This window comes from Hyperolius riggenbachi, chromosome 6, assembly GCF_040937935.1.
Source record: "Hyperolius riggenbachi isolate aHypRig1 chromosome 6, aHypRig1.pri, whole genome shotgun sequence".
In the NCBI taxonomy this organism is placed as follows: Eukaryota; Metazoa; Chordata; class Amphibia; order Anura; family Hyperoliidae; genus Hyperolius; species Hyperolius riggenbachi.
Window position 1 is genome coordinate 383,882,284 of NC_090651.1, and position 26,964 is coordinate 383,909,247.

Genomic DNA, 26,964 nt, shown 5'->3' on the forward strand with positions numbered 1-26,964 from the left:
CTTGAACCCAGACAAAAGTAGATTTATTTTTAAGGTCAACAAATTCACTTTGTTTTTTTAACAAGTTAAAAATATTTACTACAACATTATTTTGTTTTCAAACACACAAAAGTAAACAAAAAAACTGCTATCAAACTCTCATCTTGTAAAACTGCAGAGGTGTACTTTGTGCAGGAAGGAATTACTCGTACTTTTTGACCCATAATTTCCTCCCGAATCACACGTGTACTTGCCAGAGGGAAACATCTAGTGGGAAGAAATATGATTGAAGAGTTCAGCCAATCAGTTCATTAGGATTTAGTGACATCACCAAGCAACTCAATAGTTTTGCGGTCCTTATCGTTCTTACAGACTGAATACTGTATATACATTCCTGTTTTTGTAAAGTTGAGTCCCGGTTATCTGCCATGCATCTAACCTGCAGTCTCAACCAACCAGCACAAATCGCAGGCAGTATTGAGACTTAAAGAGACACTGAAGCGGAAAAAAAATGATGATATTATGATTTGTATGTGTAGTACAGCTAAGAAATAAAACATTAAGATCAGATACATCAGTGTAATTGTTTCCAGTACAGGAAGAGTTGAGAAACTCCAGTTGTTATCTCTATGCAAACAAGCCATTAAGCTCTCCGACTAAGTTAGTTGTGGAGAGGGCTGTTATCTGACTTTTATTATCTCAACTGTTCCTGGACTATTTACTTTTCCTCTGCTAGAGGAGAGGTCATTACTTCACAGACTGCTCTGAAATAATCATTTTGAATGCTGAGTGTTGTGTAATCTGCACATATTATAGAATGATGCAATGTTAGAAAAAACACTATATACCTGAAAATAAAAGTATGAGAATATTTTCTTTGCTGCTAATCTTCTAGTAATTATTCATAGTACACAACCAATTCATTATATCATATTTTTTTTTCGCTTCAGTGTCTCTTTAAGCAACCAAAAGGCACATTTATCCGGCAACTGACCCCCCCACCCCCCCTTCAGGTGTCGGATAACCAAGACTCTTCTGTATCTTCCAATATCCCTCCCACAACTATTTTTTCCTGGCTTATAATCTCCTGTAGCACTTTAAGGTAAGCTTGTTACTTCCTGTGTCTCATGGCTTGAGGTTAAAGTAGAACTCCAAAATTGTACAATAAATGATGCTGCATGTGTCCTTCAAACGTCAGTGTCAGTGTACATAAACACTATGGATCCTGGTGGGTTTCCTGTAAGACCGATATGCTACCTCAGGTGATGGCGGGACTTCCTACTCAAGTAAGAGATGAAGAAAACAGACCATAAATACTGCAACCACTCCACTGGTCAGACCCAGCCATGTTCGGGGGTGAAGCAATCACACCACTGGTCAGACTCAGCCATGTTCGAGGGTTAAGGAAGACATCCATTCGCAGCAGTGAGCAGCACACTGCCAGCCTACAGTAGACTGAACACACTCCGAGGAGCTGAATGCCATAAAGGGGATAAGAAGCAGGCTCTGCTAGGCCTGCGGGACCACCACATACGGCTGGTGGGGGATGCACTTCTGTCGCTCATTGCAGGTGTAGATCCAACGCGGGCGGACGAAGGATAGGTTGGCGTTATCATTGAGAGCCTAGAAGGAGAGAGAGAGAGTAAAATGGTGATCCTGCCGAGGGTACGGAGCAGAATTACATTGTGCTGGTCTCATGGACTCACCTCTTCAAAGCTGTCGTCCCACTCCTGAGCCGTTATGACATACTGCACCTTCTCCGTCATGTACTCCTCCAGCTCTCTGCAGGCAAGAAACACACGTTACTGCTACCATCCTTCAACCAAACCTTTGAAAGGCACCTCTTCAAGATCGCCTAACCCCTCCAACCCTCGAAAGGCACCTCTTCAAGATCACCTAACCGCTCCAACCCTCGAAAGGCACCTCTTCAAGATCACCTAACCCCTCCAACCCTTGAAAGGCACCTCTTCAAGATCACCTAACCCCACCAACCCTCGAAACACACCTCTTCAAGATCACCTAACCCCCCTCCAACCCTCAAAACGCACCTCTTCAAGATCACCTAACCCCCCTCCAACCCTCAAAACACACCTCTTCAAGATCACCCAACCTCTTCAACCCTCAAAACGCACCTCTTCCAGATCACCTAACCCCTCCAACCCTCGAAAGGCACCTCTTCAAGATCACCTAACCCCACCAACCCTTGAAACGCACCTCTTCAAGATCACCTAACCCAGGGATGTCAAACCGGTCCTACGAGGGCCGAGATCCTCACACATTTTTGACACAGCTCAAATGAATTGATTGGTCTGAATCAGGAAAGGTGTGGTCCATCATGTAGAACACATTGCTCTCTTTCTCAGTCCATCCTAAACACTGGCATGGATCTGGCCCTCCAGGCCTGGAGTTCGACATCTGTGACCTAACCCCTCCAACCCTCGAAAGGCACCTCTTCAAGATCACCTAACCCTCCACACACTCTACTGAGCCGTTATCACATACGGCACCTTCTCAGTCATGTACTCCTCCAGCTCTCTGCAGGCAAGAAACACACGTTGCTGCTACAATCCTTCAACCAAACCTTTGAAACGCATCTCTTCAAGATCACCTAACCCCTCCAAACCTCGAAACGCACCTCTTCAAGATCACCTAACCCCTCCAACCCTCGAAACGCACCTCTTCAAGATCACCTAACCCCTCCAACCCTCGAAAGGCACCTCTTCAAAATCACCTAACCCCGCCAACCCTCGAAAGGCACCTCTTCAAGATCACCTAACCCTCCACACACTCTACTGAGCCGTTATCACATACTGCACCTTCTCCATTATGTACTCCTCCAGCTCTCTGCAGGCAAGAAACAGATGTCACTGCTACCGTCCTTCAACCAAATCCTCCCCTATTATGCAATCCGGGCCTAGTGTGTCCCTACTTTCTCCCTTTAGGTTTGAGCCTTTGGCAGGGTCCTCCTCCCTTATGCATCTAACTTGATCATGCACCCCTTCATCAGGTAACCCTCCTGCAGAGGGACTTGAAATAGGTGGTCTCTAAGACTTAAAAGCGTAACTCTGCAGATGTGGCTCAGGGCCATGCCTCCTGATCACGCTTCCGTAGCTGGGAGCTTTCTACATATGCACAGTAGCAATTTTTACATACTGTCCAGCAGCAGGATGCTCCCGTATTTGGAAGCGCGATCAGGAGGCGTCCCCTTCTGCTGTGGCTGTAGACATTCTCCTTTGTCTACAGGAGAATGTGGGACTTTGAGGAAGACCAAAAATAAGCGCAAAACATTGTAAGACTTTAACTCTGGTAAGATCAAATAGCAAACTGGCGAAGCCTGCAATCCTGCATGGCTAGGTGCACAACAGCAGCAAGCAAACCTGCACAGAAGATTCTTCAGAGCTTGCCGTTTCCAATGTTGCATTTAGCCGGATTTAACAAGTCACCCTACATTACCGGAACACTCACCCACTGAAGGCCACGATGTACCTCTGGAGCGTCCTGCGTTCAGAGGGAGGGAACTCTCCATACAGGAAGAAGCGTTTACCCACAAACAGATCTGAAAGGCAAGCACGGTAATTACATTACTACAGATCTAAGGCAGACATGTCCGTAGCCTCTGCTGTGAGAGGAGCCTGCTGCCTGACACACATTCAAGGACAGCCCCCGAGCAGCCACTGAAAAGCAGGGGCGGGGCCTTTGCCTTAGAATCTAGTGTTCGATAGTTTAAGCCTTGTTACACACCCTAGAGGGTTCTCAGCAAAGGTGGCCAAATTAGGGTCATCTCAGCCAAGTGCTTTGTTTTCTTACTCAACTCGCCCACTTCATGCTGCTCTCTCATACCCCCGTGGCGTGCACCCTCCTCTATAGCACCAGCATGCGTCAGTAGTCTACAGACTAGCGACACATTTTTACAGTCTCGGACCCAATCTATCACCTGAGGGATTCTATGTGTACACTTTCAGAAAGACACAGATAGAAATGCAAACATCTGGATGTTAAAGAGAACCCGAGGTGTGTTTAAAGAATGTTATCTGCATACAGAGGCTGGATCTGCCTATACAGCCCAGCCTCTGTTGCTATCCCAAACCCCCCTAAGGTCCCCCTGCACTCTGCAATCTCTCATAAATCACAGCCTTGCTGTGAGGCTGTGTTTACATCTGTAGTGTCAGTCTCAGCTGCTCCCCTGCCTCCTGCATAGCTCCGGTCCCTGCCCCTGTCCCTTCCCTCCAATCAGCAGGGAGGGAAGGGATGCAGGCGGGGACTGGAGTTCTGCAGGAGGCGGGGAGAGCAGCAGACTGACACTATAGAGATAAACACAGCCAGCTCTGACAAGCTGTTTGTCAGCAGCGTGGCTGTGATTTATGAGGGATTGCAGAGTGCAGGGGGACCTTAGGGGGGTTTGGGATAGCAACAGAGGCTGGGCTGTATAGGTAGATCCAGCCTCTGTATGCAGATAATATTCTTCAAACCCACCTCGGGTTCTCTTTAAAGGCAGCTATTAAAGAGTAACTGTCAGGCATAAAATCAATTTTTTATTTTTATCTGGTAAACAAGTAAAAATGATGCTAACCAGGCAATCCAAATGTTAAAAATCACTCTTACTTTCCTTCTCCATAAAAGATCATTCCCCAGTCTCCCTGGCTCTTATTTGGTACATCTGCCGCACAGAGGAAGTTGCACGGCATGCTGGGTTTTCTTTTTTACTTCTTTACTTTTCCCTCAGACGTAACTAATGCAGCCTGATTGGTTGAAGCCTCTTTCCCTTATGTTTCCCCCTCCCACACCTCTGTTCCTCTCCGATTCCTCTCAATAGAAGCTGCAGTCACACAATGACAATGCACTTTCTACTGCAGAGCTGGATGGGAGTGTCTGAAGACTGGGGGGAGGGCGGGCGATGCATACACAGACAGCGTAAGGGAGGAAATGATGTCAGGATTGGCTTCGAGATAGACAAGAGTCAAAATGGAAAATCCTAAAGGTGGCCATACATGGTACAATTTTTTTTTTTCGATAAGATAATTTAGTTTGATTATTCTGTTAGATATAATATAAAGATTTTTCCAGCATGTCCAATCAGTTTTTTCTCGAAAAAAACAGGATAATCGTTTGAATTTCTTGATCGGAAAAAAAAAAAAAAAAAAAAAAAGATTTTCAACTTTCATTCGATTATTTAGATCGAATAAATGGGAAAATCAAACGTTTTTATTGTATCGTGTATGGGCACCATTAGAAGGATTTTCTCTACTATAGAAAAATCACTAAAATCTAAATGTGGACAGTATGTAAAAATGTAATGTTTTTTTTTCTGAGATAGAATGGCTGACAGGTCCTCTTTAAAGAGGAAATATAGTGAGATTAACGTTATGAATTTTTTTTTTTTTTTTTACAATCTCTATTTATAAATGATGTAGTCAGTGTTGTGAAAAATCTTTCCTCTCCCTGATTTACATTCCGACATTTATCACATGGTGACATCTTTAAAGAGACACTGAAGCGAAAAAAAAATGATGATATTATGATTTGTATGTGTAGTACAGCTAAGAAATAAAACATTAAGATCAGATACATCAGTGTAATTGTTTCCAGTACAGGAAGAGTTGAGAAACTCCAGTTGTTATCTCTATGCAAACAAGCCATTAAGCTCTCCGACTAAGTTAGTTGTGGAGAGGGCTGTTATCTGACTTTTATTATCTCAACTGTAATTGAACTGTTTACTTTTCCTCTGCCAGAGGAGAGGTCATTACTTCACAGACTGCTCTGAAAGAATCATTTTGAATGCTGAGTGTTGTGTAATCTGCACATATTATAGAATGATGCAATGTTAGAAAAAACACTATATACCTGAAAATAAAAGTATGAGAATATTTTCTTTGCTGCTAATCTTCTAGTAATTATTCATAGTACACAACCAATTCATTATATCATATATTTTTTTTCGCTTCAGTGTTAAGCCCCATACACACACTCAACCGCGGTCTTTTATGCAGCACAATTGTCAAACAACTATTGTTGTGAAACAAGTTGAAACAACTAAAAAAAAAAAAAAGTATTTTGCCATTGTTCAGAGAGCTGATCAGACTGATAAGATGTCAAGCCAAGTGTTGGAATGACTTCCTATCAGCTGTTTGAACAATAGCAAAATACTTTTTTTTTAGTTGTTTCAACTTGTTTCACAACAAAAGTCTTTTGACAATTGTGCTGCATAAAAGACCGCGGTTGAGCGTGTGTATGGGGCTTTAGTCCTGTCAGATGATCTCTGCGGAATGTTTGTTTCTGGGAGTTCTAAAGCCAGTACAAATAATACTTGGTTTCCCAAAATGCTCTGGGAGGAGAATTCTGCAGACCTAATAAGCCTAAGCATCAATGGGAGGGTGAGGCTACATAACAGTATACAGCAATATATAGATATAGGAAGTGTTTCTGACGCTGAAAATGACTGTAAGAGTGGAAATCCTGAACAATTTACTGCATTCTATGGTATGTCACTACAGGGCCTCTTTAAACCTTTAACAGCCAATTTATTCAGAGGCTTGCAAGTACTCCAGGCCAATTTATTTTAGCATGTTTTTTTATTTCTTATTTGTTACATTTCCCTGCTTCTAATTAGTACTGCCGTAATGTGTAGTTATGACCACTTGTCACTAGGGGGCAGTGTGAGACGACAAAAGATGACTTCTTTTCTGCTATTAGAGAGAGATCAAAGCATGCCAAGAATTTACAGCACAACCAGTTCTGCCGACTGAGATCAAAAGCATCGCATTTATCTCACACAGGATAACTGTATTGAAGCTGCTAATGTGCTAAGGCAGGAAGCACATCTACAGGCATATGGCAAGCATACGCTACTTTAGCCACTTCCCCTCTGCCGCTACGAGTAACTACGTCCCTGCAATATGCCACAACTCTGTGCAGGGGCATAGCTACTATGTCCCTCCCCCCCCCCCCTGTTCGGTACCGCCACTCATTACCGCCGATTGTTAGCCACTAGATCAATAAATGTGAACACAAATCCCATCCATTGATCTAAGTTCCCCTGTGAATGGCTGCAGCCGTCTATTCAGACGGCTCTGCCATTCACAAATCCAGGCCACGCAGTCCTACTAATAGTACAGTAAGCTGAAGTCACCACCGAGGACATCTTGTGGCCAAATTGTAAAATTACATCCCCTTTTTTTTCAGTTAAAGCGGAATATAACCCTGCATTTTAACTTTGCTCTAAAACATTTACAGTATATTGTATGCAACCAGCATTTTTTTTTTACTAGACCAGCATTGGAAGGGTTACACAGAGCTTTAAAGTTCCTGGAGATTTCTGCAGACGCATCCGAAGCTGACTTAGATACATTTTGTTTACATAAATGTATCTAAGTGTTGAATGTGACTCACTCTCTCTGACTGAGAAGGAGCTGGAGGACAGCCAAAGAGTGTGTAACATTTCTCCATAAATATAACTAAATAGAATGTAACAATCTGAACTTCTGCATATCTCTCCACGGAACCTCTGTGTGTAACCCTTCCAATGCTGGTCTAGTAAAAAAAAAAAAAAAATGCTTTTTGCATATAATATGCTGTAAATAATGTTTTAGAGCAAAGTTGAAATGCAGGGTTATATTCCGCTTTAATGATCCCTAGTTACCTTTTTTTTTCTTTTTAAAATTATCCCTTGATCTCCCACACTCCCCTAAAGTTACCAAATGTTTTCCTTTTTGTTTTTTTTTAATAAAAAAAAAAATACATAAATAGTTACCTTAGGGACTGAACGGTTTTTAATATGTATGTAAAGAGGCTATATTACAATAAATTTATAAATTATGGGCTTGTAATTAGGGATAGACGCAAAACTGAAAAAAAAAATGCAGCTTTATTTCCCAATAAAATATTGGCGCCATACATTGTACTAGGGAAAAATGTTAAACGTTGCAATAACCGGGACAAATAAAATGTATAGGTTTTAATTACGTTAGCATGTATTATTTTAAAACTATAATTGGCGAAAACTGAGAAATAATGAATTTTTTTTTACATATTTTCTTATTATTCCCGTTAAAACAAAATTAGAATAAAATAATTCTTAGCAAAAAGTACCCCCCAAAGAAAGTCTAATTGGTGGTGTAAAAAACGAGACATGGATTGTTTTGTTGTGACAAGTAGTAATAAAGTTATAGGCGAATGAATGGAAGGAGCGCTGACAGGTGAAAATTGCTCTGTTTTTTTTAAGGGGAAAAACCCTTCAAGGTGAAGTGGTTAATGTTGACCATTATATATCTACATTTTCAGGGGTTTTAGGCACATCTTTTGTTATGTTAAGTTTATTATTTATGGCCATACTGGGGTTGGCCAGAAGAGGGCAGTATTTTTACACAGTATATTCATCCTCCTATGTAAATACCATCCAGCAGTATAGTTCAGGTGTTCTCCTGTCCTGAATGAAAGGTGAATATGCTAGCAGGTGGATTCCAGCAGATTCTTGCTAGTCACAGGACAAAGACCATAAAAAATAAATATATCCCCTAACATGCCATTGCCCATCTCTTTATAGACCTCCCCAGTGACAGTGCTGTAGCTCCACCCACACAATGTACAAACCTGGCAGCTCAGGAATGGGCAGGTCCACCTCTGGCTCCTCCTCCACATCTGTATTCTCATCTGTAGAACCTGCATATGGATCGGCGTCCGCCTTCTCCTTCTTCACCTTCCCCTCCTCCATCCTGAGTGTGAGCAGAGAGAGGTGATCCAGACATTGGAGGAACAGAGGATCAGAATTATCATTATATATACCTGCTATGGCTCATTGCCACACCCACTATACCAGGGCCAATACCACAGCTGCCCTTTGCCACACCCACTATGACAGGGCCAATACCACAGCCACCCATTGCCACACCCACTATGACGAGCAATGCCACAGCTGCCCATTGCCACACTCACTATGACAGGGCCAATACCACAGCCACCCATTGCCACACCCACTATCACGGGCAATACCACAGCTGCCCATTGCCACACCCACTATGACAGGGCAAATACCACAGCTGCCCAGAATGCTTCTGGCTACATGTGCCAATATCTGTATGCAAATGAATCTGTGGAACAGCAAGTCTAAAGGTGGCCCATACATCAGGCGCCAAGAGTATGCCCATTAAAGGGAACCTAAAGAAAGTTTCACTTTCCCGGGGCTTCCCCAAGCCCCCTGCAGCCGTCCTGTGCTCTCGCCGCTCCTCAAAGTGTCCTCTGGTCCTCGCTGTGCGTCAGTTTCGTTTTCCTCGGCCACGCGTATTCTTCTCCGCCTTGTCGCCGTCAAGCATGTCCTGCGCCTGTGAAGTACGCCGCGTACAACGTGGGCTTGATTGACAGCGGCGCTTCACGTAGGCGCAGTCAGGACGACCTCGAGGTCCTCTGCACGGTGCGGGGACCCCAGGCCGGAGGCAGAGAGCAGAGCTGTCAGCGTGGGACAGTCGGCTGCAAGGGGCTGGAGAAAGCCCCAGGTAAGTACATCAGCTTTTTTATAATTTGACTGATGATTCCTTTAAAGAGACTCTGTAACAACAAAAACCTCCCCTGGGGGGTACTCACCTCGGGTGGGGGAAGCCTCCGGATCCTAATGAGGCTTCCCACGCCGTCTGCCGTCCCTCGGGGGTCTCGCTACAGCCCTCTAAACAGCCGGCGACTGTGCCGACTGTAGCTTCAATATTTACCTTTGCAGGCTCCAGCGGGGGCGCTGTGGCGACTTTCGGCACGGAAATAGACGGAAATACCCGATCTCCGTCGGGTACGCTCTACTGCGCAGGCGCCGGAAACTTGCGCCTGCGCAGTAGAGCAGACCAGACGGCGATCGGGTATTTCCGCCTACTTCGGCGCCGACAGCCATCAGAGCGCCTGCGCAGGAGCCAGGAAGCTAAATATTACGTCACCGCTGCACGGAGGACTGCAGCGAGACCCCTGACGGATGGAGGACGGCGTGGGAAGCCTCATTAGGATCCGGAGGCTTCCCCCACCCGAGGTGAGTACCCCCCAGGGGACGTTTTGTCGTTACAGTTCCTCTTTAAAGTGGATCAGAGATGAACTTTTTCTCATGGCATAATTGTGTTTCTTTCCTTTTGTTTATAGGGCATTTCTCAAGCCAAATACCTTTTTGTTTTTGTTTTAATACTCTAATTCCCTACAAACTAAACAGGCCTCGCCCACAGTGTCACAAGAGCACCACTGGCCGTGAACACGCAAAACCGTCCGATCCGATTCTAGCACACAGATTGAGAGCTATGGACGCAATCTGCGTAGAATTGGCGGAGTTTGAGCGTCACGACGCAGTAGGGAGCCTGTGAGGTTACGAAAATACACTTTTACTCCAACCCAGGGGTAGATTTGCCACCATCTCTGTTTTCTATCAGCCCAGAGATAACTGCTAACTGGCTATAGACCTGTGAAACAAACAACCGGTTAAAACTGTGCAATTCCTATCTATCTATCAAAACAGTAGCGTCCCTTCGGAAGTTTAGGTCTCGTCTGTGTATACTGAATAGAAGGTTTTACTGAGAGGTAAAGACCTTTTAAAAAGCCTTTATTTGTTACAATATAAATAATTAATATATACAGACAATCGTGAACAATTAAACGATGAGAGACAGTGATAACACAGTACATAAAAGAAAAAGGGATAAAAAGAACGAATACTTATGATTCTGTGGAAAGTCCGTTCGGGAAAAGACAAAGTTCCTTTGTTGCAGTTAGTTCGCAATATGGCCGAACCACATGGCCGTTGCTCCGCCTGCAAGATGGCCACTGCTATTTCCCCAAGCAGTGGCAGTCTTTTCGGTATGATGGAAAGTGGGGGAATTGGCTGGGGGTCCTCATGCAATCAGTTTTGAGCACTGACATTTCTGGGCGGAGTCTCAAGCTCAGCCCAGGGGCGTGTCAGGCAGTGAGTTCTCAGGGGAGGAACTTCCAGCCATCCACAAAATATGTCCAATTTCATACCCCGCCGGGGTTTTGTCGCACATGCAAACCGATTTCATATTCAGATTGGGCTGAGAATACACGTTCATAGGACATCAAACTTGCAATATTTGGGGCGCACGGGGACCCCATTATTCATATCTCAGCCCCTGCTCGGGTTACCTGGCTATGTCTAGTATCACCATATTCTACAGAATTAGGGAAACAAAATTATGTAATTTTCATATTCCTCCCATGGATGGTATTTGCAAAATGTGACAAAGTTATCAACACCATGCATTCCATACTCAGTTTAGTCGGTGCCGTCAAGACTGGGAGGAATGTAGGTGTCAATAGACCTCATGCTGTGCTAGCTTCCCCTGTTGAATAGACTCTGTTGGTATTTCAGCTCTGCCCAATTAGCACATTAGTGTCACCAGAGCTTTTCCGGGAGCCTTAACAGGATTTCTTGCTAAACCAGGTTGCTTTAGCCATATGCTAACGCAGGCCCATTCAGCCCTCATGGCAAAAGGGGGGGGGGGGGAAGGCAGGAAGGAAAAACTTCTATTTTAAAAATAAAGAATGTCAGTTTTCCGATCACGGTTGCGATCGGACAATCGGCCGCGAATCCTCGGACGACTGGGCGTCGCCCGGCGTCACACCTCCCCCTTCCCGAGCTCTGCTCAGGGAGGTGTCAACAGGACGCCTTCCGTAGCAGCTATTGGCGCTGTTGGGTCGGGTTCCCCCTGACACCGCGACAGCCCATCAGCGTTTTGGTGTCGGCTGCCTGCTTTGTGTTGGATCGTAAAGTCGTACTGCTGCAATGACAGGCTCCACCGTAGGAGCTTGCCGTTGGTTCCAGCAGTACGGTTTAGCCAACTCAGGGGATTGTGATCAGTGACGATCGTGAAGGAGCGGCCGTACAGATACGACTGCAGTTTCTGTAGGGCCCACACGATCGCCAGGCACTCCTTTTCAGTTGTGGAGTAGGCTACCTCTCGGGGCAGGAGCTTCCGGCTCAGGTAGAGGATAGGGTGTTCATCCCCCTTTCCATCCACCTGGCTGAGGACTGCGCCGAGACCGTAGTCAGAGGCATCGGTTTGCACCACAAACCGACGACTGAAGTCTGGGGCCTGAAGCACAGGGGCGCTTGCGAGGGCCTGCTTCAAGGCCTGGAAGGCATTCTCGCAAGCGGGGGTCCAGCTAACAACCTTGGGGTGCTTCTTGCTAGTGGCATCGGTCAGGGGCTTCGCCAGTGTACTATAGGCGGGAACAAATTTCCTATAGTAGCCGGCGGTCCCCAGGAACGCCTGGACCTGCTTTTTCGTGATAGGTCGAGGCCATGCCAGGATGGGGTCCACCTTTCCCGTGTCAGGTTTCAGGGTGTTACCCCCCACCCGGTGACCTAAGTACTGCACCTCGGTCATGCCAATCTGACACTTACTCGGTTTAACCGTCAGATTGGCCATGGCCAGCCTCTCTAGTACCTGGGACAGGTGTTTGAGGTGTTCTTCCCAGGTGGGGCTGAACACCGCAATGTCATCCAGATACGCTACAGCGAACCCTTGCATTCCCTCTAGCAGGTCGTTCACGGCCCGCTGAAACGTGGCGGGGGCGTTCTTCATCCCAAAGGGCATCATCGTGAACTCGAAGAGGCCGAAAGGGGTGATGAAGGCCGACTTTTGCCTCGCGTCAGGTGCAAGTGGTATCTGCCAATACCCCCGGCTCAGATCCATGATTGATAGGTACCTGGCTGATGCCAGTGTATCTAGCAGCTCATCAATGCGAGGCATGGGGTAGGCGTCTGTAGTGGTGATGGCGTTCAGTTTCCTGTAGTCTACGCAGAACCGAGTTGTCTGGTCCTTCTTGGGGACCAGGACAACAGGGGCTGCCCAGGCACTACTGGACTTTTGAACCACCCCTAACTCCAGCATCTCCCTCACCTCCTTCTGCATGTCCGCCTGTACCTCGGGAGAGACACGGTAAGCGGATTGCCTGATGGGGGGATGGGTACCTGTATCTACCCCATGCACCGCCATACTGGTCCGCCCCGGGATACCGGAGAAGGTGTGCTGGTACTGGCCCAGCACCTTCTGTAACTGCTCTTGCTGGGCTGAGGCGAGCTGTGGATTGACGTTTAGGTCGCCGTCCACATCTCGTACGTCAGCCAGCAGGTCTAACAGGGGGTCTGCCTCTCCCTGCTCTAACCGGCTGCACACTGGCAGCGCATACTGGGTCCTGTCATGGTGGGCCTTCAGCATGTTTACATGAAAGCTCTTCTGCTTCCTGCCCCCCATGTTCACTAGATACGTCAGAGGGTTTAACCGCTGCACTACAGTAAAAGGCCCCTCCCAGGCTGCTTGCAGCTTGTTCTGCCTCACGGGAAGAAGGGCATATACCTTGTCACCCACATCAAATGACCGCTCTCCAGCAGTGCGGTCGTACCATGCTTTTTGTTTGGCCTGAGCCTGGGCCAGGTTGTTGGTCACTACTGCGGACAGGGACTCCATTTTGTCCCTGAACTTGAGGACGTAATCGACCACGGAGACATCAGTGGGGTCGCCCTTGCCCTCCCATGTCTCCCGCATCAATTGTAAGGGTCCTCGGACATTCCTCCCATACAGGAGTTCAAACGGGGAAAACCCGGTTGACTCCTGCGGCACCTCCCTGTACGCAAACAACAGATGAGGCAGGTATCGTTCCCAGTCCCCACCTTGCGACTCAACAAACGTGGTCAGCATTTGCTTCAGCGTCCCGTTGAACCGTTCACACAGTCCATTGGTCTGCGGGTGGTAGGGACTGGAGACAATGTGCGTCATGTGTATCTTTTTGCACAGGGCCTCCATGAGTTCGGACATAAACTGGGATCCCTGATCGGAGAGCATCTCCGCAGGGAACCCGACTCGGGAGAAAATGTTAAGTAGCGCGTCTGCTACCTTGTCCGCCCTCAGGGAGGAAAGCGCCATGGCCTCAGGATAGCGGGTGGCGTAATCCACCACCGTCAGGATGTACCTTTTGCCACTGCTGCTGGGAGTGGGCAATGGTCCAATTATGTCGACTGCCACTCTGTGAAAGGGCTCACCTATGATTGGCAGTGGACACAAGGGAGCCTTGCGGGGGTTCCCAGCCCGTTTTACCTTTTGGCAAACAGTACATGAGCGGCAATAGTTGGTCACATCGATCCGCATCCTGGGCCAGTAGAAATGACCCTGGATACGGTCAAGTGTCTTGTGGATTCCCAAGTGCCCTGCCAGGGGAATGTCATGTGCGGACTTCAGCACATGCCCCCGGAAGGCACTGGGTACCACAAGCAACTTGGTACCCACACTTGTTTCACCTTCGGTGGGCTGTACAGGCTCGCTGTACAGCTTACCACCTTCCCAATATACCTTGAAGGTATCTTCATTCGTGAGGGGCTCCGAAGCCTGCCTTCTGAGTGCCTCGAGGCTAGGGTCAGTCTGGAGTGCTTGCACAAATGCAGCACTCTCGCTCTCAGCCAGCTGGCCCGTGGCATATGCAGTTAGTGGCTGAAGGCTACCATCCCTGTGGTCAGAGGAGGGGGAGGAGGCCGGAACCTCTTCCACCTGCTCTGAGCCCAGGTTCTGAGCAGCGCGGCTGCGTGTTACTGCCAGTACAGGTACACCTTCAGACTGGCACATACTGGCATTACTCACAACCTGGCTGCATGCATGAATTACAGTGACAGGTACAACAACATTTTCATCACAAACAATCGGTATATCAAACACAGGTACCTGTGACACAGGTACTATTGGACTCGGTACCCCTGGACTGGGCACATTCAACCCACCTCCCCCCTGTTCTTGCCCCTTGGTGCAAAGTACCTTAGTGTGGGCGGAGAGTCCGTCTCCCTCCTGGCAGTCTGAGGGGCTTGGGGCAGGTTCATAATAGGACACAAGCTTGCCCAGGTCGGTCCCCAACAAAACTGGGACCGGCAGTTGGTCCAGGACCCCAACAACCTTCTCTTGAACCCCCACCCCCCAATCGATGGACACCCGAGCCTGGGGAATGCGAGAAAGAGTGCCCCCCACTCCAGTGAGGGTAAGGTATTTGTCAGGGAGGATATTTTCCGTCGGGACCAGGTGCGCACGCACCAGGGTGACATCCGCTCCAGTGTCGCGGAAACCGGTAACAAGCTGGTCGTTCACTGTAACCAGCTGGTGGTTGCTCGTAGCGGAGTGGATCCCTCTCCCACCTGCGAACATGACGTTGTTGGGTGCTCCCGGCTGGGGTGCGCTGGCTGGCGGCAGTTGCCGTGGGCGAGGTGTAGGTGGTGCAGGAGCTGGCGCGGTCTGCCTCCGCTCCGGGCAGTTAAACTTCATGTGTCCGGGCTTGCGGCAAAAGTGACAGGTGATGCCCTCTGTTACTGCAGGCCTGGACGCAGCAGCTGCGCTGGAGGGCCTCTGGGGCGCACGGCTCACAGAGGTAGGAGAGTCTGCAAAATTGTGGGACTGACCTCCTCTCCAGCTAGATGGGGCAGTCCTGCGGGTCTCCGGCACCCTGGTCGTTGCAAAGGTCTCAGCGAGGTCTGCAGCGACCGTCGCTGACGCCGGTCGGCGCTCCAGCACAAACTGGCGTACATCAGCCGGGCAAATGTTCAGAAACTGCTCCAGGACGATTAAGTCCTCCAGGACACCGTAAGACCCTTTAGTGAGGCCTAGCGTCCACTGGCGGAGTGTGGTGAGCAGACTGCTGACCACATCTTGATAAGAATCAGTAGATTTTTTCTGCCAGGACCTGAACCTTTTCCGGTAGGCTTCTGGCGTCAGCTGGTACTTAGTGATTATAGCCTCCTTTATAGCGGTATAATCATTGTCCTTTTCCACAGGCAGCTCTGAGAAAGCATCAAGCGCTTTGTAGCGCAGCCAGGGTGTCAGATGTCTGGCCCACTGGTCTTGGGACAGACGATACTGACGGCAGGCCTTTTCGAAAGACCTCAAAAACAAGTCAATGTCAGTGTCTTTTTCGATAATAGCAAATTTAAATTTTGCACTTACTGGAGCGGCAGTCCCTTCAGCAGGGAGGCTGGGCGTTGAACTCCGGCTGGCTTGCTGCACTTTCGCCATGTTCAGCTCATGCTGTCGTCTCTCCCGCGCCTCTGCAGATTGGCGTTCCTCTCGCTTTTGCTCCGCCATGTACTGCAGGTACTTGTCCACATCAGTTTCCATCAGCTTTTGCAATGCCTGCTGCATTACTGGATCAACATAACTGGACAGTCCAGTACTGGCCGGTTCCAGGCGAGTACTTTCAGGGGTTCTGGGGTCGGGGATCACACTGACAGCCTCCTGCGTATCTGTTGCCGCATTGCCCGCGGGTTGCTCAACCTCGGTACGCACAGGATCTTCAGTCTCTGGTTCCCCTCGACTTGCGTTAGATGAGCCGGTGTCCTCCACAGTGGACACCTCCAGCGTCCGCAGATTCTGGCTATCCCATCGGTACAAGTCCGTTATCAGGTCCTGCTGTTTCTTGCCGCGGATGTCCATGCCTCTCGCCTCGCACAGACTCTGCAGGTCGGATAGGACCATGACCTTGTAATTCCCGGACATTTCCATGCCAAATAAAAGAAAACTTAGGGGAGGGGTACTGGTTACACAGTCTCTCTGTATATATGAAAAATATATTGCACTCAGTCACTACCAACGAATTAGTTCGTTTCTCGATAGGGCTAATTCGATAGCCCTACCTGAGATACTATCAGCACACACAGATCCCAAACGCTGCCGACCACTGTCACAAGAGCCCCACTGGCCGTGAACACGCAAAACCGTCCGATCCGATTCTAGCACACAGATTGAGAGCTATGGACGCAATCTGCGTAGAATTGGCGGAGTTTGAGCGTCACGACGCAGTAGGGAGCCTGTGAGGTTACGAAAATACACTTTTACTCCAACCCAGGGGTAGATTTGCCACCATCTCTGTTTTCTATCAGCCCAGAGAAAACTGCTAACTGGCTATAGACCTGTGAAACAAACAACCGGTTAAAACTGTGCAATTCCTATCTATCTATCAAAACAGTAGCGTCCCTTCGGAAGTTTAGGTCTCGTCTGTGTATACTGAATAGAAGGTTTTACTGAGAGGTAAAGACCTTTTAAAAAGCCTTTATTTGTTACAATATAAATAATTAATATATACAGACAATCGTGAACAATTAAACGATGAGAGACAGTGATAACACAGTACATAAAAGAAAAAGGGATAAAAAGAACGAATACTTATCATTCTGTGGAAAGTCCGTTCGGGAAAAGACAAAGTTCCTTTGTTGCAGTTAGTTCGCAATATGGCCGAACCACATGGCCGTTGCTCCGCCTGCAAGATGGCCACTGCTATTTCCCCAAGCAGTGGCAGTCTTTTCGGTATGATGGAAAGTGGGGGAATTGGCTGGGGGTCCTCATGCAATCAGTTTTGAGCACTGACATTTCTGGGCGGAGTCTCAAGCTCAGCCCAGGGGCGTGTCAGGCAGTGAGTTCTCAGGGGAGGAACTTCCAGCCATCCACAAAATATGTCCAATTTCATACCCCGCCGGGGTTTTGTCGCACATGCAAACCGATTTCATATTCAGATTGGGCTGAGAATACACGTTCATAGGACATCAAACTTGCAATATTTGGGGCGCACGGGGACCCCATTATTCATATCTCAGCCCCTGCTCGGGTTACCTGGCTATGTCTAGTATCACCATATTCTACAGAATTAGGGAAACAAAATTATGTAATTTTCATATTCCTCCCATGGATGGTATTTGCAAAATGTGACAAAGTTATCAACACCATGCATTCCATACTCAGTTTAGTCGGTGCCGTCAAGACTGGGAGGAATGTAGGTGTCAATAGACCTCATGCTGTGCTAGCTTCCCCTGTTGAATAGACTCTGTTGGTATTTCAGCTCTGCCCAATTAGCACATTAGTGTCACCAGAGCTTTTCCGGGAGCCTTAACAGGATTTCTTGCTAAACCAGGTTGCTTTAGCCATATGCTAACGCAGGCCCATTCAGCCCTCATGGCAAAAGGGGGGGGGGAAGGCAGGAAGGAAAAACTTCTATTTTAAAAATAAAGAATGTCAGTTTTCCGATCACGGTTGCGATCGGACAATCGGCCGCGAATCCTCGGACGACTGGGCGTCGCCCGGCGTCACACACAGCATTTCAGAGAGCCTTGGCATTTTCAGACAGTATGAGCAGGGGCTCATGGGAGTTCAGTCTGGGCAGGAGGAGGGGGAAGTATTACTAGCCAGAGATTTCAGAAGCAGAGGGAAGGAGGAGGGGGAATTATTTTGTTTTCACAGTCTGAGTGCTGATGGTGCAGATAAGCCTGCCTCTGTGTAATGTTTACAAACAACATGGCTGCTGTCATTGTATCACAGGAAGAATTAATCATTCTTCTGAAGCTGTTTGCAGCTAGATTTGCTGTGTAAACTATCTAAACTTTAGATAAGATATATAGACAAGTTACTTGTTATAGTTAGTTTTTCATCTCAGATCCGCTTTAAATTAAGTCTGTCCTTATTTGTCCTAATTTGTTTCAATGACTGTATTTCAACATGAATGCAGAGTTTATGGGAAATATACAGGGTGGGGTACAGGACTGTCTTTTTAGCTGGGCCTATTGTTAGCGCTGACTCTCAAACAAGCAGAAACTACACTTATCCAGCAGCAGCCTATGCCGGTTGATGCAGATAAAGGAGGTTTTACTGCAGTAAACTACTTTGTCTGATGCCTTGGAGTTTACTATAAGCGGATTGTACATAGTTACTTGAAGCCCATGTACACCCCCCTCCGGAAGTACCACCCAGAGAACATGCACCCCTGATTGAGTAACGAGGTTCTGGAGGTATGTGCACATGTCGTGTGCAATGTCACATCTCACTGCGGTTTTCGATTGATATAATCGTTTGGAATATTGGTGTGTCTGTGTAAAAAAAAGTCATTGAAATGATTTGTCCTTTATTTCTGCCAGGAGATTTCTCTTCTGCAGCATTGTTTGTTTGCTCTGACTTGTCTAGCAGGTGTGCAGCCCGTTACTTATTCAGGACCAGCACTTAGCCAGAACACCTGATCTGCACGGTTTGCATCTTGCTCATTGACTTGAGCAAAGGATCAGCACAACAACTGATACTTCTAATTTCGCAGAATAGGATGTTCTCCTGAATGTTAGAGAGAAGTTGCTGCTTTCTCTGCGGAGTTTACAGGTGAAACTCCAAAAATTAGAATATCCTGCAAAAGTCCATAAAGTGGACCTGAACTCTTGCACAGGACAGAAGAAACATAGAGAAATGCACCCTGTATGTATTTAGAGAGTTTAGCCTGTCTAATTCCACCTCATCTGTGACTAATCACAAGTTGTAATCTGATCTCTCCCGTGTCAGTTGGCTGCCTCGGCAGAGAGGCTAATTTGTAAACACAGCATGTTAACAATATGCCTGCTTCCATGAAAGCAGGAAGTAGACACACGGCAGATTTATTGCAGGATTTGTATCAGCTGTAACAAAGAAATGTTTTTCTTTAAAGGTTTTTATGCTTTTCCTTATCTTTTAGAACAGGGAGGAAGTTCTGAGTTCAGGTCCACTTTAAAAGGTGAAACGAATATATGAATTAGAGACCCTTTGCAGGTGTTTTGGGTGAATTAGCTGATAATTAGAGTGTGATACTTTAAACCAGAGAATATTGAACATTTTCACAATATGCTAATGGGCTGAGATTTTGATTTTGGGGTCCTCATAAGCTATAAGCTATAATCACCAACATTATAACAAATAACGGCTTGAGATATCTGGCTTTGCAATGCAATGAGTCATAGAGTAGTTTCACCTTTTCAGTTGAATAACTGGAATAAATGGACTTTTGCACGATATTCCTGTTTATCAAGTTTCACCTGTAACTAGAGACGTAGCACAGTGTGTATGACTGTTAGCTGTGTAACGTCACACAGCACAATAACCTCATACTGATTGCAGCTTCCAATCTGCACACGTATAGTTCCTATAAATGGACAGGATGTGTCAAATGACAACCACCTGTGGCCAATACACCTGACATAACCACACCGGAAACATACAGATCGCTACAAATGTCCAATAGTTTACATATTACACAATCTCATGCGAGAAACTGCAGTACTGAGACTGTCCAGCAGAGAGCACTATAGTTACATATTACACAATATCATGCCAGGAACTGCAGTGACTGTCCCGCAGTACTGAGGCTGTCCAGCAGAGAGCACTATAGTTACATATTACACAATATCATGGGAGACAGACTGAAGTGACTGTCCCGCAGTACTGAGGCTGTCCAGCAGAGAGCACTATAGTTTACATATTACACAATCTCATGCGAGACAGAGTGCAGTGACTGTCCCGCAGTACTGAGGCTGTCCTCCAGCAGAGAGCACTATACTTACATATTACACAATATCATGGGAAACAGACTGCAGTTACTATCCCGCAGTACTGAGACTGTCCAGCAGAGAGCGCTATAGTTACATCTTACACAATATCATGGGAAACAGACTGCAGTGACTATCCCGCAGTACTGAGACTGTCCAGCAGAGAGCACTATAGTTACATATTACACAACTGCAGTGACTGTCCCGCAGTACTGAGACTGTCCAGCAGAGAGCACTATAGTTACATATTACACAATATCATGCCAGGAACTGCAGTGACTGTCCCGCAGTACTGAGACTGTCCAGCAGAGAGCACTATAGTTACATATTACACAACATCATGTATAACAGAGTGCAGTGACTGTCCCGCAGTACTGAGACTGTCCAGCAGAGAGCACTATACCTACTTTCTGAGTTCATCCTCTGTATCTCCTCCAGAATCCTCGTCATCACAGCGCTCTTCACCTGCATGAGGGACACAGAGAGGAGTCTCAATGACTAGCATAAGGTTACTGCCAATCACATGGCAGCCAGATCCTAAAGTGGACCTGAACTCAGTCTGCAGAGGTGTCATGATGCCATCTTTAGTGCTTGATTACCTTACACAAACTTACTTAAAGTGGAGCTGAACTCTTGCACAGAACAGAAGGAAAACACAGAGAAATGCACCCTGTATGTATTTAGAGGGTTTAGCCTGTCTAATTCCCTATCGTCTAACTAATCACAACTGTAATCTGATCTCTCAACTGTCAGCTCAGGAATCTCAGCAGCCTGGGCAGAGCAGCTAATTTGTAAACTCAGGATGTTAACTCTATGTCTGCTTCCATGACAGCAGGAAGTAGACACTTGCAGGATTTGTATCAGCTGTAACAAATAATTATTTTTTTTTAAAGGGAACCAGAGACGAAGCACCCTCATGTATTTTACCATATAAATCAGTGGGAACATTAGAGAAAACACCTACCCTGCTCTCTGCTTCATCCTTCACTGCTCAGCCTGCTTGTTATCAGCCCTGATAATATCCCTGACTGAGCATTCAGTCTGGCTTTGCTCAGGAATCTTTATAGCTGTGTCTGTCTTCTCTGATGTCTTTTCAGGTCCAAGCCTTCCCCCTTGTGGCTCTGCTCAGGAATCATTATAGCTGAGTCATTATAGCAAAGCCAGACTGAATGCTCAGTCAGGGATTTTATCAGGGCTGATTAGAAGCAGGCTGAACAGTAAATAATGAAACAGAGAGCAGGGTAGGGGTTTTCTCTAATGTTCCCACTGATATATATGGTAAAATACACAAGGGTGCTTCGTCTCTGGTTCCATTTAAAAACGGTTACTATACTGTTGCTTATATTTTAGAGCAGAGGGGAAGTTCCGAGTTCAGGTCCACTTACATTCCCAAGGAATTATTATTTTGTGGTTCAGCAGCTCCCCTCAGTCAGTAACGTTTACTAGTAAAATAGTTGCTAAATACCTAAAATACTATTGCTCCTGCCCAACCCTGGAGACTGCCATGCTCTTCCTGCATTCTCCAGAAGCTGTGTCTTCCAGACTAAGGCTGGGTTCACACAGACAGTTATGTGACGTTTAAATGCTGTCCAATCAGCACAGAATGCTCCAGGGAACACACATGCGCAGTGGAGAGTGACTGGGCCAATCAGGGACATTCCCGGCCACACTGCAGGAGAAAGGAGGGGATCAGGAAAATGGCTATTGAGCAGAGGGGCTACAGGGGTCTGGAGGAAGCCCCAGGCATGTATAAATCCTTATACATTATCTCAGGTACACTTGCAGTTGCCTGACAGTCCTAGCGATCGTCTGGCATCAGTAGTAACAGCCCTGGAACAAGCGTGTGGCTAATCTAGTCAGACTTGAGTCAGAGAACAAGATCTGCATGCTTGTTCAGGGTATATGGCTGTAGTTATTAGAGGCAGAGGATCAGAAACTTGCATTGTGTAAAAGCAAATAAATATGGCAGTTTTCATATCCCTCTCACCTCAGGTAGAACTTTGCAAGCCAAGAAAAAAAACTGTTGATAGTAAATTTAAATGATACATTCTTTATTTGTATTCAGCTGGTCTTGTGCTTTAAAAAAAAACCTCCCAAAATGTAAAAAATGCCAGAAATGCGATTAGTGTGATGATATAACCCGTGGCATGTTGTCAGATGGCCGTTCCAGCAGATTATAGTCTATTGCTATCATCGTGTAACAATAGATCTGTCAGCGCTGATCGTCTTACTGACAGACAAGCTGCCTGATATCAGCACGAGATGAACCCGATGTACACACACTCCAATGCAAACAATCCAATGTACACACACACACACACACGCCAATGCAAACATTCCCCACATGACTGACATGCTTCACCTTCTTACAGGGAATCCTAAGTGTTCAAAAGAAAAAAAATTTTTTTACTTACCTGGGGCTCATCCAAGCCCCAGGTAAGTTAAAGAGAAACTCCGACCAAGAATTGAACTTTATCCCAATCAGTAGCTGATACCCCACATGAGAAATCTATTCCTTTTCACAAACAGACCATCAGGGGGCGCTGTATGGCCGATATTGTGGTGAAACCCCTCCCACAAGAAACTCTGAGGACCGTGGTACTCCTGGCAGTTTCCTGTCTGTGAACCTCATTGCATTGTGGGGAATGGTTGTTTACAGCGGTTTCCAACTGCCAAAAAAGCAAGCAGCAGCTACATCACCTGCCAGCAGTAAAAATGTCACCATGTAATAAATGTCAGACTGTAAATCAGGGATTTAAAAGATTTTACAATAGGCAAACACTGACTAAATCATTTATGCATAATTATTGTAAAAATGAAGCATTTTTTTATTACATTATTTTTACTGGAGTTCCTCTAAGTTAAACTTGCTATTTTTTTTTTTAGCTTCTCTTTAAAGTTGTGAGAGCCGATTCTTCCCTCTGAAGTCCCCAAGCTGCGGTGACTTGTGTATCACAGAAAAAGACCTCCATACGTTATAATCCGATAGAGTAACGATATCTCACGGATACAGATTGTCTGGGTACTGCCGGCACCATTCCATGATCTGGATTCCCCGTGCACCAGTAAGATTGCCGGTCACAGGAAACGCACGGCTATTTTCCTGGGAATAAAGCCGGGAGAGCACCGCCCATTAGTGCCACGCTGCGTTGCTATGGTAATGCACAGCACCATAACTACACGCGTGTGGCGCTAATGGATTACCTGGCAGTGCTCTCCGGGCGTTGGGAGCAGTACAACTGCCATACACGGCCTGTGATCGGCAACCTTACCGGTGTATGGTGAATCAGGGCCCATTTACCACCAGATGTTGCCGGCATTCAAGTAAGTAGCTAAGTAGTCACTGACCACCGGGCCTAATGCCCCGGCACAAGACCATAACTGCTGCCCACTTCCAGATAAGATTATTATTAACAGAGCCAGCTGCTAAAGTCTGCCAATAAAATGTTACAACCTTTATGGCCTTTGACAATGTATATGTGTGCAGGTGTACTAATATATATATATATATATATACACACAAACCTGAAGTGAAAAAAGTATGATATAACAGTGCTGGGCCGAAATTACGCATTAGCGTAATTACGCATCGTAATTCACTACAAATGCACCGTAAGCGTTACGTGTAAGGTTACGGTATTACGCGTAATTAATTACGCGTAGACCGTAGGGTTACGTTTTACGCGTAACAAATTACGCGTAAGACAGTAAACTCCCATTGAAATTACACAGTCTGCCGTAATCGCGTAATATTACGCTCCCGTATAATATAAAAAAGCCGCCGACTTTAAGGGTTAATAGCAAAGCCCCCTTAAGTGCTAAGAGCCTCAAATTTGGAGAATATATTAAGGAGATCAGAAGGAATAAGAGGAACAATTTTTTTTTCAAAAAGACCTTATAGTTTTTGAGAAAATCGATGTTAAATAAAAAAATATATACATTTAAAAACCCGCCGACTTTAACGGTTAATAGCAAAGCCTGCTTGAAATTTAGGAACACCAAATTCACAGGGTATATTAAGGGGATCAGTGGGAATAAAAGGAAATTTTTTTTTTTCAAAAAGACCTTATAGTTTTTGAGAAAATCGAATTTTAAGTTTCAAGGGCAAAAATGTCTTTTAAATGCGGAAAATGTCCGTTTTTTTTGCACAGGTAACAATAGTGTTTTATTTTCATAGATTCCCCCAAGTGGGAAGAGTTTTACTTACTTCGTTCTGAGTGTGGGAAATATAAAAAAAAAAAAAAAAGACGTGGGGTCCCCCCTCCCAGACCTCTTTAACCCCTTGTCCCCCATGCAGGCTGGGATAGCCAGAATGCGGAGCACCGGCCGCGTGGGGCTCTGCACCCTGACTATACCAGCGCGCATGATCCATGGATTGGGGGGTCTCGGAAGGGGAGGGGCAGCCTCCCCTGTATATATTTTTCCTTTGAAACTTTAACATCGATTTTCTCAAAAACTATAAGGTCTTTTTGGAAAAAAAAATTTCCTCTTATTCCTTCTGATCTCCTTAATATATTCTCCAAATTTGAGGCTCTAAGCAATTAAGGGGGCTTTGCTATTAACCCTTAAACTCGGCGGCTACCTAACATTGATCCATGCGTCAACTTTTCCGCTTGGCAGCATGACCTTACGCATCAATTGCTAGTAGGAATTTACGCGTAAGCCAATAACGTAACAACCTGAATTACGGTATTCTTACGCGTAATTGCGTAAGGGCTATGCGTAATTACAGACATGTACCGTAAATGAATGTCTACGCCGTAAGCGTAATTCCGTAATGCGTAATAGCGTAAAATTACGCATAATGATCCGTAAGCGTAGTTTTTTCCATTACGCCCAGCACTGTGATATAATGAATTGTATGTATAGCACGGATAACGAATAGCACATTAGTAGCAAAGAAATCGTCTCATTCTTATATTCACCTATACAGCTTTTTATTTATAACATTGCATCATTCTGTCATATTTGCAGTTTTAAAACCCCACTCTGTCTTTTAAGCTATAAAACAAAGCAGAAATAATAACTTTCCTGCAGTAAATCCTTACCTCAAGCTGTCTTTTACTCTCTCTTTAATGTATAGGTGCTTCAGAAAACAGGACTGTATCTCCCCCATGTTGGGTCAGAGAGTTCAGTGAAGCGCTTTTGCATAGATAGCTGAAGTTTTTTTTTTTTTAACTCTTCCTGTACTGGAAAACAATACAAGACTTGTTTCTTTGCTCTTAATGTTCCATTTCTTAGCTTACTACACGTACAAGTCAGCATCTCATAAGTTTATTTTGGTTTCAGGCTTGCTTTGACAGGCGCTGGCAGCAGATCTGCTACGGCCAAATCACTGAAAGTTCATGTAGGACTGCCGAGAGATCAATTATCAAAAAGCTCTTCCTCAACTTGTCCCGTATTCTCCTATCAATAATCCTGTGCCACAGAGAAACCAGGCCATTAGATACAGATGGTCGACAAGATTCTAATCACCTCGGCTAACATGGAAATGAAAGTTTTATGCAGCTTGAAATACGACCAATTAAAATCTGCAGGAAATGCATTCGATTGGCCCAATTCAAAACTGCATACCATTTGAAAGAAATCTGCATGCAAGCTGTCATTTTTAGCATCTCTTCTGCTATATAACTGCCGAGGCCTCACAGCCACCCTTCCTCTCTGCACTTCGGCAGCCTGCGTGGCATGATTTGTCTACAGATACGTCACAGGCATTACCCACATACATACACGGAGGGAGATACTGCTGTATAAGACCGTACAAAGAATGAGAGTATAACAGGACTTACGTGGGTTCTCGTCATCGGTAGACCCTCCAAACAAGTCCTCCTCTATCGTCCGGCTGGGCTTCTCCTCCTCCTCCTCGCTGTCCTCCTCTTTGATGAGTGTCCTGGGTGGCGGAGCCTTCGCCGGGCTGTTTCTGTGGTTGGCCTTGCTGGGATCTGGATTCTGGAATAGTAAAGCAGGCTCAAGATATAGGCCCAGTGCACACCAAAAACCACTAGTGGATCCGCAAACACTAGAGGTTTTTGAAGCGGTTTTTCAGATTCTAAGCATGTTTAGAGTGGTTTTCTACACATGCCTAGCGTTTTTTGGAGTGTTTTTGTGTATCAGATTACAAATATTGTTACAGTAAAGCTTTTACTGAGCAGCTTCTGTAACAAAATCACCTGGAAAACCGCTTTGATCGAGCATTATTCAGAGCGGTTTTCCACTTTCCTATACTTTACATTGAGGCAGAAACGCCTCCGAAATCTAAAAAATGCTGCAGCCCCCGAGTTTGCGTTTGTGGAAAAAACAAGCTGCTCTGGTGTGCACCATCCCATTCACTTTCATTAGCCAAGCGGTTTTCCACCTGCAAGCGTTTTAACCACTTCGCATCCAGACCTTGTTTCCCACTTATGGACCAAAGCAGTTTTGACAGTTTAGCCATGTTCTTATTTAATCACTTAACGACCGCCTAACGCCGATAGGCGGCGGCTGGTCGCAAGTGGATTTCCATGGAAATGGTTCCATGTCAGTTCACGGAGGGAGTCTCCGTGAACAGCTTGCGAGCCTCCGATCACGGCTCGCAGGCTAAATGTAAGCACCCGGGGAAGAAATCCCCGGTGTTTACAGCATACAGCAAGGAGATCGGTGATCCCTGGCCTCTGATT

At 46.1% G+C, this 26,964-nt stretch overlaps 1 protein-coding gene across 4 annotated transcripts in view; it reads right to left on the reverse strand.

Annotated features, from left to right (window-relative positions):
• Position 1: 1 nt before the first annotated feature.
• The window catches only part of XRCC1 (X-ray repair cross complementing 1), a 62,168-nt gene continuing 35,205 nt past the window's right edge, over positions 2-26,964 (reverse strand). For 2 of the 4 annotated variants that reach the window (XM_068241971.1, XM_068241970.1), the window contains exons 13-18: positions 26,098-26,257; positions 20,716-20,773; positions 8,566-8,687; positions 3,445-3,535; positions 1,686-1,761; positions 2-1,602 (exon numbers count right to left, since the gene is read on the reverse strand). In XM_068241971.1, coding sequence (XP_068098072.1) covers positions 1,489-1,602; positions 1,686-1,761; positions 3,445-3,535; positions 8,566-8,687; positions 20,716-20,773; positions 26,098-26,257 — 621 coding nt within the window. In that variant the 3' untranslated portion in view covers positions 2-1,488. Of the gene's footprint in view, positions 1,603-1,685; positions 1,762-2,486; positions 2,515-2,753; positions 2,824-3,444; positions 3,536-8,565; positions 8,688-20,715; positions 20,774-26,097; positions 26,258-26,964 lie in introns of those variants that run through there. The other 2 variants (XM_068241972.1, XM_068241973.1) reach the window with 2 other exon arrangements.